We start from the raw sequence: 18,853 nt of genomic DNA on the forward strand, positions 1-18,853 counted from the left end.
TTTGAGTTTCCGTATGAATTGTGACAGTTTTTGCTCTAGTTCTGTGGAAAATGCCACTTTTAATTTGATAGGGATTGCATTGAATCTGTAATCTGGTAGTATCGTCATTTTCCCAGTGTTGATTCTTCCTGCCCAGGGACATGGAATGCCTCTCCATCTGTTAACATTATCTTTGATTTCTTTCATTAGTGTCTTCTAACTTTCTGTGTACAGTTCTTTCATCTCCTTAGGTAAGTTTACTCCTAGATATTTAATTTTTTTTGTTGCAATGATGAATGGGATTGATTCCTTAATTGTTCTTTCTGATTCTTCATTGTTAGTATATAGAAATGCAAGTGATTTCTGTGTATTGATTTAGTATCCTGCAACTTTGCTAAATTCACTAATTAGCTCTAGTAATTTTCTGATATTATCTTTAGGGTTTTCTATGTACAGCATCATGTCATCTGCAAACAGTGAGAGCTTTACTTCTTCTTTTCTGATCTGGATTCCTTTTATTTCTTTTTCTTCTCTGATTGATGTAGCTAGGACTTCCAGAACTATGTTGAATAACAGTGGCAAAAGTGGACACCCTGGTCTTGCTCCTGATCTTAGGGGGAATGCTTTCAGTTTTTCACCATTGAGAATAATGTTTGTTGTAGGCTTATCATACATGACCTTTACTATGCTGAGGTAGGTTCCTTCTATGCCCATTTTTTGAAGAGTTTTAATCATAAATAGGTGTTGAATTTTGTCAAAGGCCTTTTCTGCATCTACTGAGATGATCATATGGCTTCTATCTTTCAATGTGTTAATATGGTGTATCACATTGATTGATTTGCATATATTGAAGAATCCTTGCATCCCTGGAATTAACCCAACTTGATCATGGTATATGAGCTTTTTGATGTGTTGCTGAATTCTGTCTTCTAAATATATCTGCTCTACTTTTTCTTAAACTGGATGCTTCCTTTCAGTTAACTTTATTTTAAATGCATTCATTTCATATGGTCTTTGAGATTGCATTTTTCAAGAACAACTTAGGATTGTTGATGGCTGTTATTTGATCTTTCCTTGATTTTTGACATAGAGGACAGCAATGGACTGTGGGTAACCTGATTAAGTATGTCTGTTCTAGAGGGTATATAGAACCTGCACTATAATGATACCACGAGACTCAAGAACTATGGGAATAAGCCCCTGGAGATGTCTTCTGATAGTCCTTTAATTCTCTAAGAAAAACTGCACCAAGTTGGTCAGAAAAGGGGAAGAAGGACATGATAAGGTGTGTGTTGTTAAGTCCCAAAGGAAAACAATGTTTTGTCACTGTCCAAAACTCTAAAAATTAATCTATATGTTATAATATTTGTCAGTGTTTTTATATATTCTGCAACATCATAAAAATCACAACTTTTATTTTTTAAGGTAGAAAATGGAAACCAACAAAGATGGGCTATTTGCATCCTCTCATATAAAGATCAACTACCACCACATTCAAATTACCTATTTCCTCCAAATCTCTCTCTCTCTCTTTTTTTTAAATGTATGTGCCACAGTCTTATCTTCCAGCCTCAAACACTCTGTAGATAACAAATGGAGGGACAGTTTTCAGCTATTTACATAAACCTTTGGCAACTTTTATAAAAGATTGCTAGTCTTACATGAATATGATATAGAAGGAAATATATGCTCCAGAAATTCATCCATTTAAATCTAATATAAAATGCAGATATTTTCATATTAAACCTAATAAAAGAATAGAAAAATGAACCCAAGTACTTGGGTTTCTCATAAATACTTTATTTTCTACACTCAAAGACATCTCTCAGGTATAAATTACTGCTTTCTGGGCTAACTGAAGTTCCTCAGTGCTCATTTTAATCACATATAAAGAGGGATGAAATCAAAGCAAGTTCTAAAATAAAAGACAATGATCTAGAATTTGAACCTACCCAGTTTGGGGAGTGGATAGTGGATATCAAAGTAATTTTCATAAAAGTCCAGCAGCTTCAGTGATGCTTCCAAAGCATAATGTGTTTGACTCCATTTGTCTGGAGATGCATAGACGGACACCTGGGAAATTTGGTGAGAAGAATGATCTTTGAATGACAGCTCCTTGGCATGACTCCATTCCTAACAACCTTCACCCAAAAAATGGAGACTGTATTTTTCAAGAAAGCCTCCAATTAAAATAAATAAATTTTTTTTAAAATTTAAAAAAATAAAATAAAAAAAAGAAAGTATTGAGATACCGTTAAACATGTCATCAACAGAGGGTAAGTTGTTCTGTAAAGTATTAAAGAAAAAGTCCCTCTTGAAAACTATAGACAACCCTGTACTTTCTGTTACAGTATATTCCCTAGGTGTTAATCTGTACATTTCAAGCTATATAAACCCTTCACATCATGAGAGCTCACTTCAGTTCATCAAGATCATGTATTCCAGCCCTTGAGAATTAGCTTTCCAAAATGATGAGCACCAGAAGAGTTTCAATAAAACATTAGGTGGAATAAAACATTAGTATTCAATAAAACATTAGTATTAGGTGGAAAAGCCTTCATTAACTTATTGGAGCCACCCTCTGTTGTGTTTTCTTTATTTTTTTAAATTAATTAATTTATTTTTAATTTATTATTATTATTATTTTTACTTTACAATATTGTATTGGTTTTGCCATACATAATCCACCACAGGTGTACACGTGTTCCCCATCCTGAACCCCCCTCCCACCTCCCTCCCTGTACCATCCCTCTGGGTCATCCCAGCGCACCAGCCCCAAGCATTCTGTATCCTGCATCGAACCTGGACTGGTGATTCATTTCTTATATGATATTATACATGTTTCAATGCTGTTTTTCCAAATCATCCCACCCTCTCCCTCTCCCCCAGAGTTCAAAAGACTTCTATACATCTGTGTCTCTTTTGCTCTCTCGCATACAGGGTTATCGTTACCATCTTTCTAAATTCCATATATGTGTGTTAGTATACTGTATTGGTGTTTTTTTTTTTTTCTGGCTTACTTCACTCTGTATAATAGGCTCCAGTTTCATCCACCTTATTAGAAGAAGCACATATTTTAAAAAATAGATTAATCATAGTGGTGTTTTTATTTCCCAGGGCTTCTGTGAGGATTCAAGAGGTGAAACATGGAGTAGTATTGCCCAGAGTTGTCTGAAGAAAGATACCAGGGAAACGAAAGATCCCCGCAATGAATGCTCTCAGTAACTTAAAATCATGGTCCTAAAGCAAAAACCAAAGCTGTTGTGTTTTCTTTAAACTCAAAAACGCCCAGATAGGTTCACTCTCTCCCTGCACAATAACTACTAGCTAGTAAGTGGAAAAAATAAAGTTAGATTCCAGTTTTCTTGGGTTTCAAGTACAGTATTGCTTTCATTTCATAATCTGCTTTCATGCTCTGAATTAACTGAAGTCCCTCAGAAATTTTATAAGAAAGATAAGTTAATGGCCACAGTACCTTACCAGGCACTGTGCTAAATGTATACTTATAAAACAAGTAAAATCTAACTTAGTCTTCTCAGCCACCTCCTGAAGTAGAAGCTATTTTCTTCATATTAGGAATGAAGCAATGAAAACACATGGAGATTAAATAACTTGCTTCAAGTCACACAAATGGAAAATTGTAGAGCTGGGGTATGAACCCAAGGAAACTGACAGGACCCTGTCCCCTAAAGTAAAGTGCAGTCTGACGTCACACACACCTATATCTATCTACATATATATGTATCTGTATGCAGCGATGCATGTAGACACATTGCTGATAATATATATCTGCGTATCCATAGGTCTAGTATGTATGGAAATTATAATCGATGTTTTATTGCTATTTTTCACAAGCACTATTTTATGGCTCTTTGAATATATTTTTGTGTCTGTAACAGTTCCTCAGGGTAAGGAGTTCTTTTTTATTTTTCATGTATTTATTGATATTCACAAAACTTTATCAGATAATTATTGTGTGTGTTTGTGCTCAGTCACTCAGTCCTCTCTGACTCTTTGCGATCCCTGCCGGGCTCCTCTGTCCATGGAATTCTCCAGGCAAGAATACTGGAGTGGGTTGCCATTTCCTCCTCCAGGGGGTGTTGCTGACCCAGGAGTTGAGACCGTGTCCCTTGTGTCTCCTGCATTGGCAGGTGGATTCTTTACTGCTGCACCACCTGGGAATCCCCAATTATTGGGTACTGTAACTTTTTGTAAACAATGAATGCTCTAAAAATGATGAAGACCTCCTTTCATTAAGGAAATAAAATTATAGAAAACAATTGGAAACAATGTAAATGTCCTAGAATAAGATGCTGATTAAAAAATCCATATGGTACCTCTATGCATTAGAGTACAGTACTATGCAATCATTAATATTATAGAAAAATACTTAATGCCATTTAATTTTTATAGCATATTATGGTGAGCTAGGAGAAGGCAATGGCACCCCACTCCAGTACTCTTGCCTGGAAAATCCCATGGACGGAGGAGCCTGGTAGGCTGCAGTCCATGGGGTCACAAAGAGTCGGACATGACTGAGCGACTTCACTTTCACTTTTCACTTTCATGCATTGGAGAAGGAAATGGCAACCCACTCCAGTGTTCTTGCCTGGAGAATCCCAGGGACGGGGGAGCCTAGTGGGCTGCCGTCTATGGGGTCGCAGAGAGTCAGACACGACTGATGCGACTTAGCAGCAGCAGCATGGTGAGCTAAAATAATTGCATATTATTTGAAAAAGTATATATTGATTTATACAGTATATATTGTTATTATATACAGTCGTATACTGACAGACTTACAGAAAATACTTGGAATACACCAGGACACGCCCCCGTAGTGCTCACAGGTTATTTTACTTTTTATCTCTCTCCATTTTTGTAAATAATATATTTACATGATATTTTGATAATAAGGGGGGAAATTTTAAAGAACAGCTCATTGCCTTCAGGACACTATTCTGCACTGTATGTGAAACGAGAACTCAAACTCACCTTGACCCCTGATGAGGCTGTACCACTCACAGAGGTGAAATCACAAACTATGTAGGCTACAAGGTAGGTACTCATTCTTACAGTAGTTTCAAAATGATCTTCCAAGAGGCCTCCTTCAAGTTCAATCGTCTTAACCTACAGGAAGTGAAAGAATCGATATTTGAAAACTGGAGCATTTTACAAGAATGCCTATGACATAGGCTATGTAAGTTAGAGGAGAGCTTGATGTTCTGAAGGACGTGTGATATCCATATAGATTAGAGGACTCTTCACAACATTCTATGGCTTCGCCTCCCTCTATTTCTTTTATCTCTAGACTTCCTCGAAGACACAATGTGCTACTTTAGGGACCTGAAAATGATGCCTATTTTGTTGCTTGAAAGCATAGAAATATCTTAGATGGTTCCATAGTCTTGAAATGCAATCATCTCCAACACTGGCATCAACTCAACATTTGTACTTCTAAGCAAAAGTGCCAGAGAATAGTCCCCTTCCCTTTGTTACCTAATAAATAAAATCTCTGTTGCAGAAGGAAATGGGAAGCAGAACTGTGCTGGATGTTTTGCATCATCTTTTAATCCTCCTATTATGTGTGTATGAGGTAGGTATAATTTGATAGGTGAAGAAACAGAGTCTCAGAAATGTTAACTGATTGCCCAAGATCACACGGCTAGTTTCACTGTAGGACCAAGATGTCGATACGGCTGTGTGACTCCAAAGACATTGCTCATTCTGGCACTTGCTGTGTGACAGCTTGAGTCATAGCCTTATTTTATCTTTGCTTCATTGATTCAGCCATGAAAGCAGTCAGGCCAAGGAGGTCATTAGTAATTTAAGCTTCTGCCTATCTACTGAGGAAGTAAAAAGTTTTAAGTCTATAGACTGGTCAGCTGCATCCATCAAATTCACTGAGTAATTACTGAATTCTATCTTTATTTGCTCCAGATAGCTGGTTCCAAAGGTGGTCTTCACCATGGTATAATGCCCCTGAATTCTGAAAGGACACAGATCCCGTTATCTGAAAACACCACTTTCTTCAAATTGGTAACAAGTCTTCAACTGGCTTCTTGCTCACCCCCTCCAAGCCCCTTTTAAGGCATCAGGGTTGTGGCAGTGCTAACCAGAGATTATTAAGCATATTTTGTGTGTTTGTATAAGATTGCAGTTTGCTTTGGCGAGAAAAAATAGCTTGAAGGATTATCACAAACTGCCTAGCGTATGTCAATGACAAATGTTTGTGCTATTAAATTCTACAGAATTTGATTCTACAGAATTCTATCAAAAATTCAATTCCTAAGTTCCAAGAAAGTAGGAAACACTGACCAAGTACCCTAGAAAAAGTGGTAGTATATATAGGGCTTTAAGTTTCACCTCTATCTGAAAGGTAATTTTGTCCAAAAACAATCTCCTTTGTAAGGAGTCTGATTGAACCACAGTTCTATGGGTACATTCCCCTAGCAGAGGAGAGGTTATGGTAGGGGCTGAGGAGGGGACACTATTATTGTGGTCCTCCGACCAAGCTTAGCAGCAAAACCATTTAGACAAGTGTGTAGATGGGTGAGGAGAGGAAGAGGAAAGATTGTGGGACCATGGAGACATGGGTCTGTGACACTGGACAGCTGGTGGCAGGGCTGGTGAGGAGACAGGTGGGCATTCCCTGTGATTTATCTCTTCCTCCTAGGTAAAGATGCAGCCCATGGAAGCTGAATTTGGTTCGGGAACCTGGAGTCACTCATGTAGATTAGCATTGCCTTAAATAGAAGCGTTTGCGGTGTTAGCGTAAGTTCTTCCAGGATGGTGACGTAAGCTCCAAGTATAAAACACTTGTTGCTAGAGAAGGAGTTAGCTGTTTTCTCAAGTTCTCAGGATTCTACTTACATGGCAAGTGTCACCAGAAGGCGTGTGTTCCCTTAAGGAATGAAGGGGACAAAGGAATGCCCCAGAGATAAGCACTGCCTCTCCTAGCACTTGGCTGACTCCTCACTTTCTCGTATTCTTAACTTGTATTCTTTTCTTCTCAAAATAAGCTAACTGAGAACGTATTATGTGTCACTTCTCACCAGTCCACAACCCATCTTAAGTGCCACAGGTATTATCCAAAGAGTATGATCATAGCATTACTTCAGCTCTCTCTATCCCCCCTTTTGTTTTTTTTGGATAACCAGGGAAGCTTGGGTAGGGCGTGCCAATATGGAGCAGAAAGTTAAGCCAGTGTTTACTGAAAAAGCCATGATCTAGAAAACTGGCCCAGTCAACTGAAGCAATGCAAAGTTCAAGGATTATATAAAATATTTTAAAAATTTTCACTTATTTTTCTTAAATATGAGACACTGAACATTTCAGAAAGCTGAAATTCTAATATAACAAAATGACAATTTATGTTTGCATCACATTTTAATTAAAAGGCATTACTATTTGTATTTTTACTTTATCCTCCATGATGATTCATGTGAAAAATTATAGTAATAAAAAGCTGCCAGGAAACAGACTGAATGGCCCTTAAATGAACATTCCATTAAAAAGAAGACTTGGAGTTAAGCAGCAAATCTTTTTTACCTGAAAGGGACTAGGCTAATTAAATTGCTGTCTGCATGATCATGAAAAAAATGGTGGGATATATGTCATGTGGAATGTGTTACTTTCCTCCTTGATCTGCTCTGCAAGCATTTCAAAGCAAAAACTTTTCCAGTGTTAAACAGAAATCTGGGAGAAATTCAGTTTCTAGCTTATGAACTCATCTCCTGCTTTATCCACAGAAGACGGTCACCGAAGAGGGCAGAGAGGAAAATGGGCTGGAGTCACTGGCTGGGTTATGATGATCTGGCTGCTTCTGGGCTCATCCTCCTGAAGCACTGTCAGGAGGGCCTCTATTTTTATCCAACTTTCTAGGTAGCAATGGAGAAACATTTTACATTTTGTTCAACAGCAAAAAGGCAAGTACATCATTAGTGAGGAAATATCAAATAAGACTCAAGGGTCTACTGTGTCATTCAGAGTCTGCATTTTGAGCATAAATATGAGCCAAATAAAAGTGTTCAGAGGTCTCTTTCAATTAAAAAGTTTGTAGCTTTTCATATGATTTTCAAATAATTTTCATAAATAATTTTAAGGACTACTCTTGGAACTTAAAAAGATTTCTATCACAGACTCCTAGATCAGAATTTGCAGGATGGGCCAATGGAGCATCTCTAGATCCTTAATTCCAAATGTGGTGCTTGGATCAGCAGCAGTGGTACCACCTGGGAACTTGCTATTAATAAAAAGGCAGAATATTGAGCCTCACAGCAAGGCCAACTGAATCAGAATCTGAATTTTAATAAGATCTTCAGATGATTCATTCGAACATTAAAGTTTGAGAAGTGCTGTTCTGGGTGATTCTGAATTTCATCGCTGGCCAAGTAACACTGATTTAAAAGAACACTGCTTCCATATAAACACAAGTGAAATATAAATCACTTTCTTTAAAACAAAAAGTTTCTTATGTAACTATGCCCAAACAGAATGATTTCAAAATATAGACGGATTGGAGTTATTATGCAATATGTAGATGGAGTAAGAACAAATTAATGGCTTAAGTCCTGCAAACAAAGCAAATATTAAAACACAACAAAAACCAAAGTTCATTTTGAGAACAATTTCCCAAAGTTTCTGAAAGTGGCAATACCTTTGGCATGTTGGAGAGGGCAATATGTCTGCTTTCTCTTCTTATCTTGATTGAAAAGTTGGCTTTGAACAATGGTTCATCAAAGCAAGGGAAAGCCATTCGTGCCTCGGTTGGCTCAAAATCCGTTACTGCAATCGTTCTATGAAAAGAAGTACATTCCAGTGGGAATACACAAGTGAAATCATAAAAGAAAGGAAAAGAATTTTATCTTCAAAACACAGCTTATCAAACCTGGAAGTGATATGTTTGATTTCTCAAACTATAATCTTAGTGACTCTTAGTTTTTGAAGAAAATGAAGGTAAAATTTGTTTCAGTTCAGTTCAGTCATTTAGTCATGTCTGACTTTAGCAGCTGCCAATCATAATAATTCACTGTGCCGGGCACTCTATTTACATGACTGTCTTCATATTTATGGCAGATAAGGATATTGAAGCTCTGAGAACTTAAGTGAATTTACTAGGATTGTTACCTAGTATTGACAAATTGCTGAGATAGTGAAAAGTTGCTGCTGAGCCGTGAAAGACGCCGGGGTTCTTGGCTTCTGGAGGAGAGGAATTCAAGCTGGGGCCAGTGAAGAGGCTTGAATGCTCCGAGTTTTTGTGTAATAAAGTTTTATTAAAGTGTGAAAGAGATAGAGAAAGCTTCTGACATAGACATCAGCAGGGGGCAGAAAGAGTGCCCCCCTGCTAGTCTTTAGCTGGATGTTATATAGCTACCAGCAGGCTGCTAACTAGAGAAAGGAAATGTATCAAAACTCAGAGTGACACCAGGCCCCTCACCCACAACATGCGTTTTGAGATAACATTGGCACAAGGTGAGTCATCCCAGGCCATGAAATCTTGAAAGGCAGGTTTCCAAGCAAATACATGGTTTCATTGACATAGATTAGGAGAGCAATTGTATGAGGAAAACTTACTGGTTTGTCAAGTTGGTTCTGAGTCTTAGGTGGAACCAACTTGAAGACAGAGTCTAGGGTAAATACATAGTTCATTAACACAGCTTAAGAAAAACATTGCCATAAGAAAAATGCATTGGTTAGCTCAAGGTTTGAGAAAAGTAAAGTTCAGGTGGAACCAGGTGTCATTATGGCAACACAGAATTTTAAAAGAAACCTCTTTTTAAATTTGTATAGAGAAGGGAAAAAAAACTAACACTTGTAGTTTGTTTCCTCCTGCTGCTTAAGAGAGAGATAAAAAAATGTCTGACACGTAAAGCCTATTTCCTCCATTTGGAGACCCCTGACCTTCCTGCCTGTTACCCTCTCAACAGATATGCCCAATTTGACTTCAAAATTGACTAGAAGTTAGTAGTTTAGTATCATCAATAAGCCTGAGCAGGTCTCAATCAGCTCTTTGAATATTTGTGAGATGAGTGATGTCTTAGGTTGTGTTCCCAGGAAGCAGACCCTAATTTATGAGACCATGCTGCCCAAGAGACAAGAAGTAGAGGAAGCAGGACAGGGAAGAGGAAGAAGTCAGGCCACGTGCTGCTTTAGCTTCATCCCTGGGCAGCTCTGCATGGAAACTACATCTTCAACTTTCCTCCTACTAGAGGCAGGAGCTGGGCTAAGGTTCCTCCTGGAGGACCCAAGCTCCTCTTAAACATTTCTAGCTCTCTCTACTTGCAAGCAAAGCAGCTCCAGTTTTCAGACTATAACAGGTAGGTAGATATCCTGGCAAACCTCTATACCCCATCACTTTGAAGATGTTTGAAATGGTGTAATTACAAATTTATTCTTTGGGCCTGAAGACTTTAATTAGGAAGCCATCCTAGAGAGCATACTGCCACTGGAGGAGGAGGGCAGAGTAGAAAATCTCAAGGGACAGAGAAAGGGTGAGAAGGACCAGGAGGGGAATAAAGAGGAGCTGCTAGGATAATTTTTGCCTCAGTTTAATTCCCTACTTCAGACCAGAAAAGTGAGGCTGGGGATCTAACTGTCTTATCTGGGGCCTTGATGTTACTTGGATTTGGTAGCAGGTCCTACACATTTAAAGGAATCCCAAGTACCTGGAATAATTTTTATTAATGTGAAATTTTGGTTTAGAAAGTCTAACACTGAAAAAGTCAAAAGTTTAAGATTTTCTTTGTTATTTACACAATTAATTTTAGTGCTGCGTGTAAAGTAGTGACTTCCTGCTTCTCAAAGAATTATTGTCGACTGAATTATTTTTGCATTTTAACTTGTGTGTGTGCGCATGTGTGTGTAAATAAGAAAAAGAGAGACAGAGAGGTCATAAAATTCCGTTGACATTGTCCTGCAAATCATCCTACACATTAAGACCTACTAGGTAACTGAGTATGAAGAGAGCAGACAAATTAATCATAGAATGAGTTGGAAATAGCCTTCAGTTAATTACGAGAGACATGCTGGAAAGTAGTTACTTTTCAAGCTGCTACTCTAAAAAACAACCCTCTCTGCCAACAAAGGTCCGTCTAGTCAAGGTTATGGTTTTTTCAGTAGTCATGTATGGATGTGAGAGTTGGACTATAAAGAAAGCTGAGTGCCAAAGACTTGATGCTTTTGAACCATGGTGCTGGAACAAACTCTTGAGAGACCCCTGGACAGCAAGGAGATCCAACCAGGCCATCCTAAAGAAGATCAGTCCTGAGTGTTCATTGAAAGGACTGATGTTGAAGCTGAAACTCCAATATTTTGGCCACTTCATGTGAAGAGCTGATTCACTGGAAAAGACCCTGATGCTGGGAAAGATTGAAGGAGGGAGCAAAAGGGGATGACAGAGGACGAGATGGTTGGATGGCACCACCGACTCAATGGACATGAGTGTGGGTAAACCCTGGGAGTTGGTGATGGACAGGGAGGCCTGGCCTGCTGCAGTCCATGGGGTCGCAAAGAGTCAGACATGACTGAGCAACTGAACTGAACTGGTCTCCCTCGTCTCCCTAAATGATATCCTTAAATTGTATTTCCTTTAAGTGAAGGTTTTGTCAGTTGAGAAAGTGAAATAAATCATCACTAGTGCTGTGGCGCCTCAGTGAGGAGTTGGTAATTTTCCTATCCAATACTGTGCCAGACCTGAGAACAGGCCTCTGAGAACTGAGGATACAATGAGGGAAACGCATTCCCAGGCGGAGGGTAAGAATGGGCTGGGGACGGGCTGTCCTCAGTGGACTGCTGGGGGCTGTGGGGTGCATGCGTGAGTCCCAGAGGGCAGTAAGCATCTGGGGTGGGGAAGGGGAGAGGAGACACTGTGGCAGGAGACACTGAGCTGCTAAAATCACCTACCAATACCCATTCCCCTTCTTCAGTTTCAGCAGAATCCTGATTTCGTTCAGGAAGGCAATGTCTCTGGATAAAAGAATCATTTCTCCAGATTCTCTTGCAGCTTGGTGGGCACATAACTTGTTCTGATCTAGTTGAAATTACTGGATGAGAAAGCTTGGGAAAAGGTGTCAGACTCAACTGGAATGTTTCTTTTAGCATTTTTCTCTTTCCCATTTCCCTGTTTTCCTGCCTGGAATGTGAACTTGATACCTAGAGGTGCAGGAATCATCTTGTATTAAGAGGAAAGTCATCTACCAAAGATGGCTAAGCAGAAAGTTAAAAGGAGTCTAGGTCTTGGATAATATTAGTGAACTTTGGAGCAAACCTGGGAGGCTCTGCTTCCAGATTTCTTGTTGCATGAGAAAGACACCCCCTTCCCCCTGTATGCCAAAGCCATTGTACTGGGGGTTCTCAAATTGGCAATTGAAAGCAGCTGAAAAAAAGAGGAGAACACCAAAACCAGACTCCTTTTTACCCCTGAGATGGACCCTAGCCCTGGACAGCCAAGTCAGTCATCCCCCCACCCCCATGAAGCATCATTGATTCCTCTTGCCTTACATAACCAGTGTCAGCAAATTCTATTTTACCCTTCTTTGGAACAAATGCTGAATTCAGTCATTTCATAAGAAGCACCACCAGCCAGTCCAAACCAACATCCTTTCTGACCCGAACAAGAACAACTGCAACAACCTCCTGAAAGACGAGTTTGCTTCTACCTTTTCCTCTCTATAATCTACCATCAACATACACGTTATCTTTATAAAACATACATCACATCAGAACTCTCCAATGACTTCCCATGGTCCCTGAGTCAAAGCCTAACACAAGAGGCTCTAAGTCTCTGCATGATCTGACCTCTCTCTCCTCTACATGTCTCCCTCACCCTCGCTGGCCTTCATCTCTCAATTACTCCTGCCTTACAGACTTTGCACTTGCTGATGCCTTTCCTGGGAACACTGTGCACTTAGGTGTCTTCAGGATTGTCTCCTTTAAAAAAAAGTTCAGATCTCAGTTTAAGTATACTTCCTCCATAGCAAGAACTTCTCTGACCACTCAGCTAAATTATTCCAAACTCCTCATCTATATCTCGCTACTGTACACTCAGTGCCTGGAATGGTGCTGGCACATAGCATGTGTTCAGTATGAGCTGATGGAATAGACTATATTTCTCAGTTCTCCAAACTAACTTGTTCCTGCCTTCTAGATCTGAGTTATGCTGTTTTTGGGCGAAGTACATGATCTCACTTCCTCCCTCCTAACCCAAATCTTACGCACATTTCCTTTTGGTCTCAGATCTAGGCTCACCGTCTTTGAGAAGCCTTCCATACTTTAGCTCTCTCTGCACAGATCATTTCCCCTAGCAGATAAGCATGTCAATCTTGTCATAGTCAAATACTGGCCTTTCCTGTTGGTTATTTTTCCTCTAGCAATTTATGCCTCTGCGTTCTGTCGTTTCATCTTTATCGTGACTTACTTTAGGAATGGCAGAGCTTCTCCTTCTGAATTTTCCAGGTGTTTTTTGACTTTTCATAAATGGCTACTGGTAGAGACATAACCCATAAGGAAAGTATTACAAAAGACGGTAAACAATTGGAGCTGCCTCTTACCTTGTTTCACCACCAAGAGTTCTGTACGTGCTTTTATAAAAGCCTTCAAAACCATCAGCTAGCTTGGCCTGGAAGTCAATAGCCACAGAGTATCTCAGGTCAGCCCTAAGTTTCTCTGGAACCAGCAGGGCAATTTGCTGATGAGCAGGATAACTCAAAACAGTTAGGCTTTCCCCTGGTTTCCTGTATCTCACATCCTCCTCTGACTGAAGAGAGGCATTTACGATTTCAAGATCTTTGCTGTGCAAGATGATGAACTGGGTAGCATCTCGAACCAAGACTTCAATCTTCTCGGATGCAACAAAGTCCAGGGAGGTGAGATTTGGGTGAATGAGAAGGTCATAGTGGAGGGGAATGACCACAGTGGGGAGCCTTAGCTCATGCCAAGGAAATATTTCCCCATTGGTGGCTACTGGAAAAGCCTTGGGGTCCTTATTGAACTGATCAATAGGTGAACTTGTGAACTGAGAACAAATACATATTTGGGGCATGATGACTGCTGAGCAGTAAAATACTATGTAAATATTAAATATTAATTTTCTGCATGAATTAGCCATGACAGAGGAATAGAATACTAAATCAATTTTCCGGAAGACAAATGTTCAGGCTAAATCTAATAGTCCTCCATAGCACCGTGTTGGCTCCAGTTAGGTCATTCAGGATCCGAACAATATGTTTCAATAAACAGATTTAATCTAGAAAGAAAAAAATTAAGCATGTATAGCATGAAAATAAAAACATTTCAATTCATAAATAAAACCTTAAAACAACAAAAGGATATATGTGAAAGGGGAAAATCTACTTTGTCATAATGAGGCCAAATCTCCACAAAATAAAGTAGAAAGTGAGCTATCATCTGGTTATTACAAATAAACATTTTTAGAACTCAAATGAAAGGACTCTGCCTTAAAATTGCATCTGTGGAATCCCCTCTGCATTCCTGTGCAATGAAGAGATGGTAGGTGTGTAAGACATTGCATGCTGAACGTTTTTAACATTTGCCCACATCGTGTCATGAGTGTGTCTGGACATCTGAAAGTAAACTGCACAGCCGTCTCTATTTCGTCTTAATAAGTCATGAAGAATAGTGAATATTCTTGGGATACTAGATATTACTATCATTAATGGCATTGAATTTCACCTCTTTTGATAAATAAGGTTGGCTGAATGGCCCTATTCTGTAGAGACTTCCCTGGTGGCTCAGAGGTTAAAGCGTCTGCCTGCAATATGGGAGACCTGGGTTCAATCCCTGGGTCAGGAAGAGCCCCTGGAGAAGGAAATGGCAACCCACTCCAGTCTTCTTGCCTGGAGAATCCCATGGACAAAGAAGCCTGGTGGGCTACAGTCCACAGGGTTGCAAAGAGTCAGACACGACTGAGCAAGTGAAGTTGCTGGTATACAGAATACTGTTAAAGCTAAACTTTTATTTCAGTTTATTTCCAATATATCAAAAACCATGGAAATAAGCTTGGATTTATAATATTCAAACTGATTATTAAGTTATTATTAAGTAATTATTAAGCTGTTAACTAATGTTAAGTTACTTTGGTCTTCATCACAGGCTACCTTTGAAAACACAAATCAAATTGAACTCACTGCCTCTGTAAATAAAACTAAGGCAATTTCTTCTCATTAGAAGGGTAACACTAGAAAACATATAAAATAAGGACAAACAATATACGTTGTAGTTTAGGTATTCAGTTCTGACACCCACCACTAAATAATTTAGGTATTTAGTTCATTATACCCAGCATGTAATGAATGTTAAACATTAAATTATTGTGATTATTATAACTCACATTCTATGGCCTAAATTGTGGAACTTCTCCCCCATGTGTAGTATCTAGATATTAACATCTAGTATCCCAAGAATATTGAATATTCTTCGTGACTTATAAGACGAAATAGAGACACCTGTGCAGCTTACTTTCAGATGTCCAGACACACTCATGAAATGATGTGGGCAAATGTTGAAAACATTTGCCTCTATTTACCTCCTCCCTGCTTCACCTTAAACCCATGAATGGCTCTCTTTCCATGTCCTTTTTTCAAATCAGTAACATATTCTCTTGAATTAATTATCTAAAGAGTTACTGCAATTTGCAATATTAATCCAGATCAACAAATATTAGTGAAGAAGCAAAGAAAATAATGGTTAAATATGGTTGAAAAACAACACTTCTGCCCTCTTTTTTAGACAAGTATTAAATTATTGCTACCAAATCCCGATGTTTCAAGGGCCTCTGATACATAAAACCATAACTGGTCAATTAGCTTGAATTTCTGATGATTTAAAAAATGAAATAACTTGTTTGTTAGGTCCCAGGCCTGGGAATCAGAGTGCAAGGGTTCCAATTCTAGCGTCATTGTACTTATGCTGAATGATCTTGGGCAAATTTTCTGATTTTTATTTTAGCATCAGTTTCCTCACCTCTAAAATAGTGTAATGATTTACACTAACATTGGGAGAATTAAGTGAAATAATTCACATGAAGAATTTGGTACAGCATAGCAACTAGCATACAGAAAGCATGTAATGAATGTTAAACATTAAATTATTGTAATTATTATAACACATTCTCTGGCCTAAATTATGGAGCCTCTCCCCCACGTGTAGCAGACACACCAAAGGAAAAGTATATATATACATATATTTCTTTTTTGGTAAGAGGAGAGAGAAAGGCCTCAATATTTACTGATGTGGCCTTTAACTTTAGAACTGGTAAGAATTTTAAAGGCTGGCTACTACGAGATCTCAGTGAGATAAAGAAACTGAGGGTGAGTGTGTCTCCCAGAATCAAACAGGAAGTCTGAAGCAGAATCAGGACTGAAATGTAGCTCTTGGCCCACTTGTCAGTGGAGTTTCCCTTATATGGTGCTTTGCTGTATTGAACAAAATACACGGAGATAGAAGATCCAAGAACTGCAGCAAACATTTGGGAAAAGCTAAGAGACTCTCCAAAACAGAGCGAGTCAGTCAAATGGATTCTTAAATCTCATCCTAACTGCACATTCGTCCTAAAACAGCAGTACCAGATACACCCACCTTCCCCAGATCCCCGGCTTAGATTACAAGAGCTCCTCAACACAGAAGTTTTATACCTTCAGTTCAGGTCATTATTTTCACTGAAAGATGAGGATTTTAAGACAGATTCAAGAGAAATGTTGCTGTGTTACCTCAATCCACGTCGTTGCAGATTTGAATGGAGGGGAACTTATTTCTGCTTTCACTTTCTGTTCCGGCAGGATTCAGAACTTTGCATAACTGTAATTAACAAGCAGCTTCAGAGTAAAAGCCAGACCACGGCAAGGCCAGATAGGACTCCAATACCCCAGCGGCTGCTTCTCTTGCTGTTTAATCTTCCCCACCCCCATGTCCCCAGGTGCAAAACCTTCAGAACCTAGCTTTGTTTTATTTTGATGCTGGGTTATTTTAAGACATGATATTGAATTCCTCCCCATGCTGTGTCCCTATGTCTTGCCACTCTCACTCTTTACTGAACCCAGGGTAGATAAGGCATGACCAGGGAAGTTGGAAGAAGACTCAGGAGCTGTGGGGACTGCACACATGTTTATTTTCTCCGGGCAGCAGCAGTAGCAGCAGCAACAGTGAGTTTTCAAAGAACGTTGGTATACTAACACAGACAAAAGTGGCCCGTGGCCAAAGGGGCACGCAGGCCCATTGCTACCAAGGTCAGCAATACTGCTGTTTACAGAACATAAGGTATGAGGCTGTGAGACTGTGGGGCAGGAGAGCCGGACTGACTCTGTGTTCTCAGTTAATTTCTCCATACCATATTACCGTGAAATCTGACCTTTGTCCACCCACTTGGAAAAGATAACAAATCTGACTTTGGTCCAGCCACTTGGAAAGGGTAGCTCCCAGCCAGGTTTAATGGCCTTTAACAGAGGTGCTAGACCCCCTTCCCTCCGTCTGTAAACTGCCTGCCTCCTGGGCATAAAGGGGCTGTGTCCCACCTTTACGTCTCCCCATCTTTCATGAGTCTTCTCTTCCTCTCCACCCTGTGTATGTGCCTTCCACAGAGAAAAAGCCTCTGTTCTCTGCTCTTGTCTCACTTTACTCTTTCCCTCAGAGAATATGTTCATTAAGGAGTTTTCTCATTTACCCTCAACCATCCCACCTCTCTCTCCCAGTCTCTCCTTCCAGGTTCTGCTGCTGCAATTCCAACAGCCCGGTGGACGGCCTTGGCACGGATGTTCTGCTAACAACTCACACGTTGTCTTCTTTCCCCAGACTGGAGCCTTTTGCTTTAGCTTCATCTGCTTCACGTCTTCCGCCGCTGTCCATCATTTGGACCATATTGCTGTTTTGATTCTGCTCCACTCTGGTTTGCTACCAACTTCTGTTGATTCTTCCTTCTTAATCTTTTTGTATCCAACATAAAAAATTGTTCTCCACAATCATGAAAGCAGACCATGCCCTCATCACTCCTCACAATGGCCTACATGGTGCCGGGCAGCAGATTATTTCAGACACTGCTTGATCATGCCATGTGGAGAAGGAAATGGCAACCCACTCCAGTCTTCTTGCCTGGAGAATTCCATGGACAGAAGAGCCGGGTGGGCTGCCTTCTATGGGGTCACAAAGAGTTGGACACGACTAAGCGACTCTCACGCACTCACACTCACACACTCACTTGATCACGCCATGCCCCTGTGCCTAACCTTTCCATGGGTTCTTCCCCTGTTCACACACAGGGGCAGTTCCCGTGTAGAGATGGTGTGTGGCCCTCTGGCAGCCTAAAGGCCACCGGACCTCTTACAAGGCTTGTCTGGGGTTTTGTTTAGATCCTAGTACATTAAAGGGCCACACACACACACGTTTTCTCACGTGAAATGTAACAGGCTTGGCTCCTGTTGTCCTTAGGCCTCCTTCACACACTGGTTTTCATGCCTTCTCCGTGGTGCGTCTCTGTATGTAACCTGTGCTTTGGTTTGACATTCAAATCCTACCATGGTTAAATCCTACTTAGCTCTCAAGCATTCATTTCTTTCCTCTTTTTATATTTTATCATTCCAACCCTAATAAAGCAGAAGGAGCAAAACCAAGGAGGTGGCCTATACTTGGGGCCAGAGGCACAGGCCTGAACGGAATCCCTCAGAGTGGAATTTCCTATGGCTAAAGGGGAACCACGGGGCAGGGCGGAGGAGGGAAACAGGTGACTGGGGTAAGTGTTCGTCACTGAGTCGTGTCTGACTCTGCAACCCCACGGACTGTAGCCCACCAGGCTCCTTCGTCTGTGGGATTCTCCAGGCAAGATTACTGGAGTGGATTGCCATTCTCTGCTCCAGGGGATCTTCCCCAC

At 40.1% G+C, this 18,853-nt stretch overlaps 1 protein-coding gene across 2 annotated transcripts in view; it reads right to left on the reverse strand.

The window, feature by feature from the left end:
* ERAP2 (endoplasmic reticulum aminopeptidase 2) overlaps positions 1-16,894 on the reverse strand; it is a 50,222-nt gene extending 33,328 nt beyond the window's left edge. The window contains exons 1-5 of one of the 2 annotated variants that reach the window (XM_006064450.4): positions 16,704-16,894; positions 13,527-14,221; positions 8,636-8,774; positions 4,972-5,106; positions 1,932-2,052 (exon numbers count right to left, since the gene is read on the reverse strand). In XM_006064450.4, the coding sequence (XP_006064512.2) occupies positions 1,932-2,052; positions 4,972-5,106; positions 8,636-8,774; positions 13,527-14,083 (952 nt within the window). In that variant the 5' untranslated portion in view covers positions 14,084-14,221; positions 16,704-16,894. Of the gene's footprint in view, positions 1-1,931; positions 2,053-4,971; positions 5,107-8,635; positions 8,775-13,526; positions 14,222-16,628 lie in introns of both variants that reach the window. The other variant, XM_006064451.4, reaches the window with a different exon arrangement.
* Positions 16,895-18,853: the final 1,959 nt, after the last annotated feature.

The sequence above is a fragment of the Bubalus bubalis genome, chromosome 9, assembly GCF_019923935.1.
Source record: "Bubalus bubalis isolate 160015118507 breed Murrah chromosome 9, NDDB_SH_1, whole genome shotgun sequence".
NCBI lineage: Eukaryota > Metazoa > Chordata > Mammalia > Artiodactyla > Bovidae > Bubalus > Bubalus bubalis.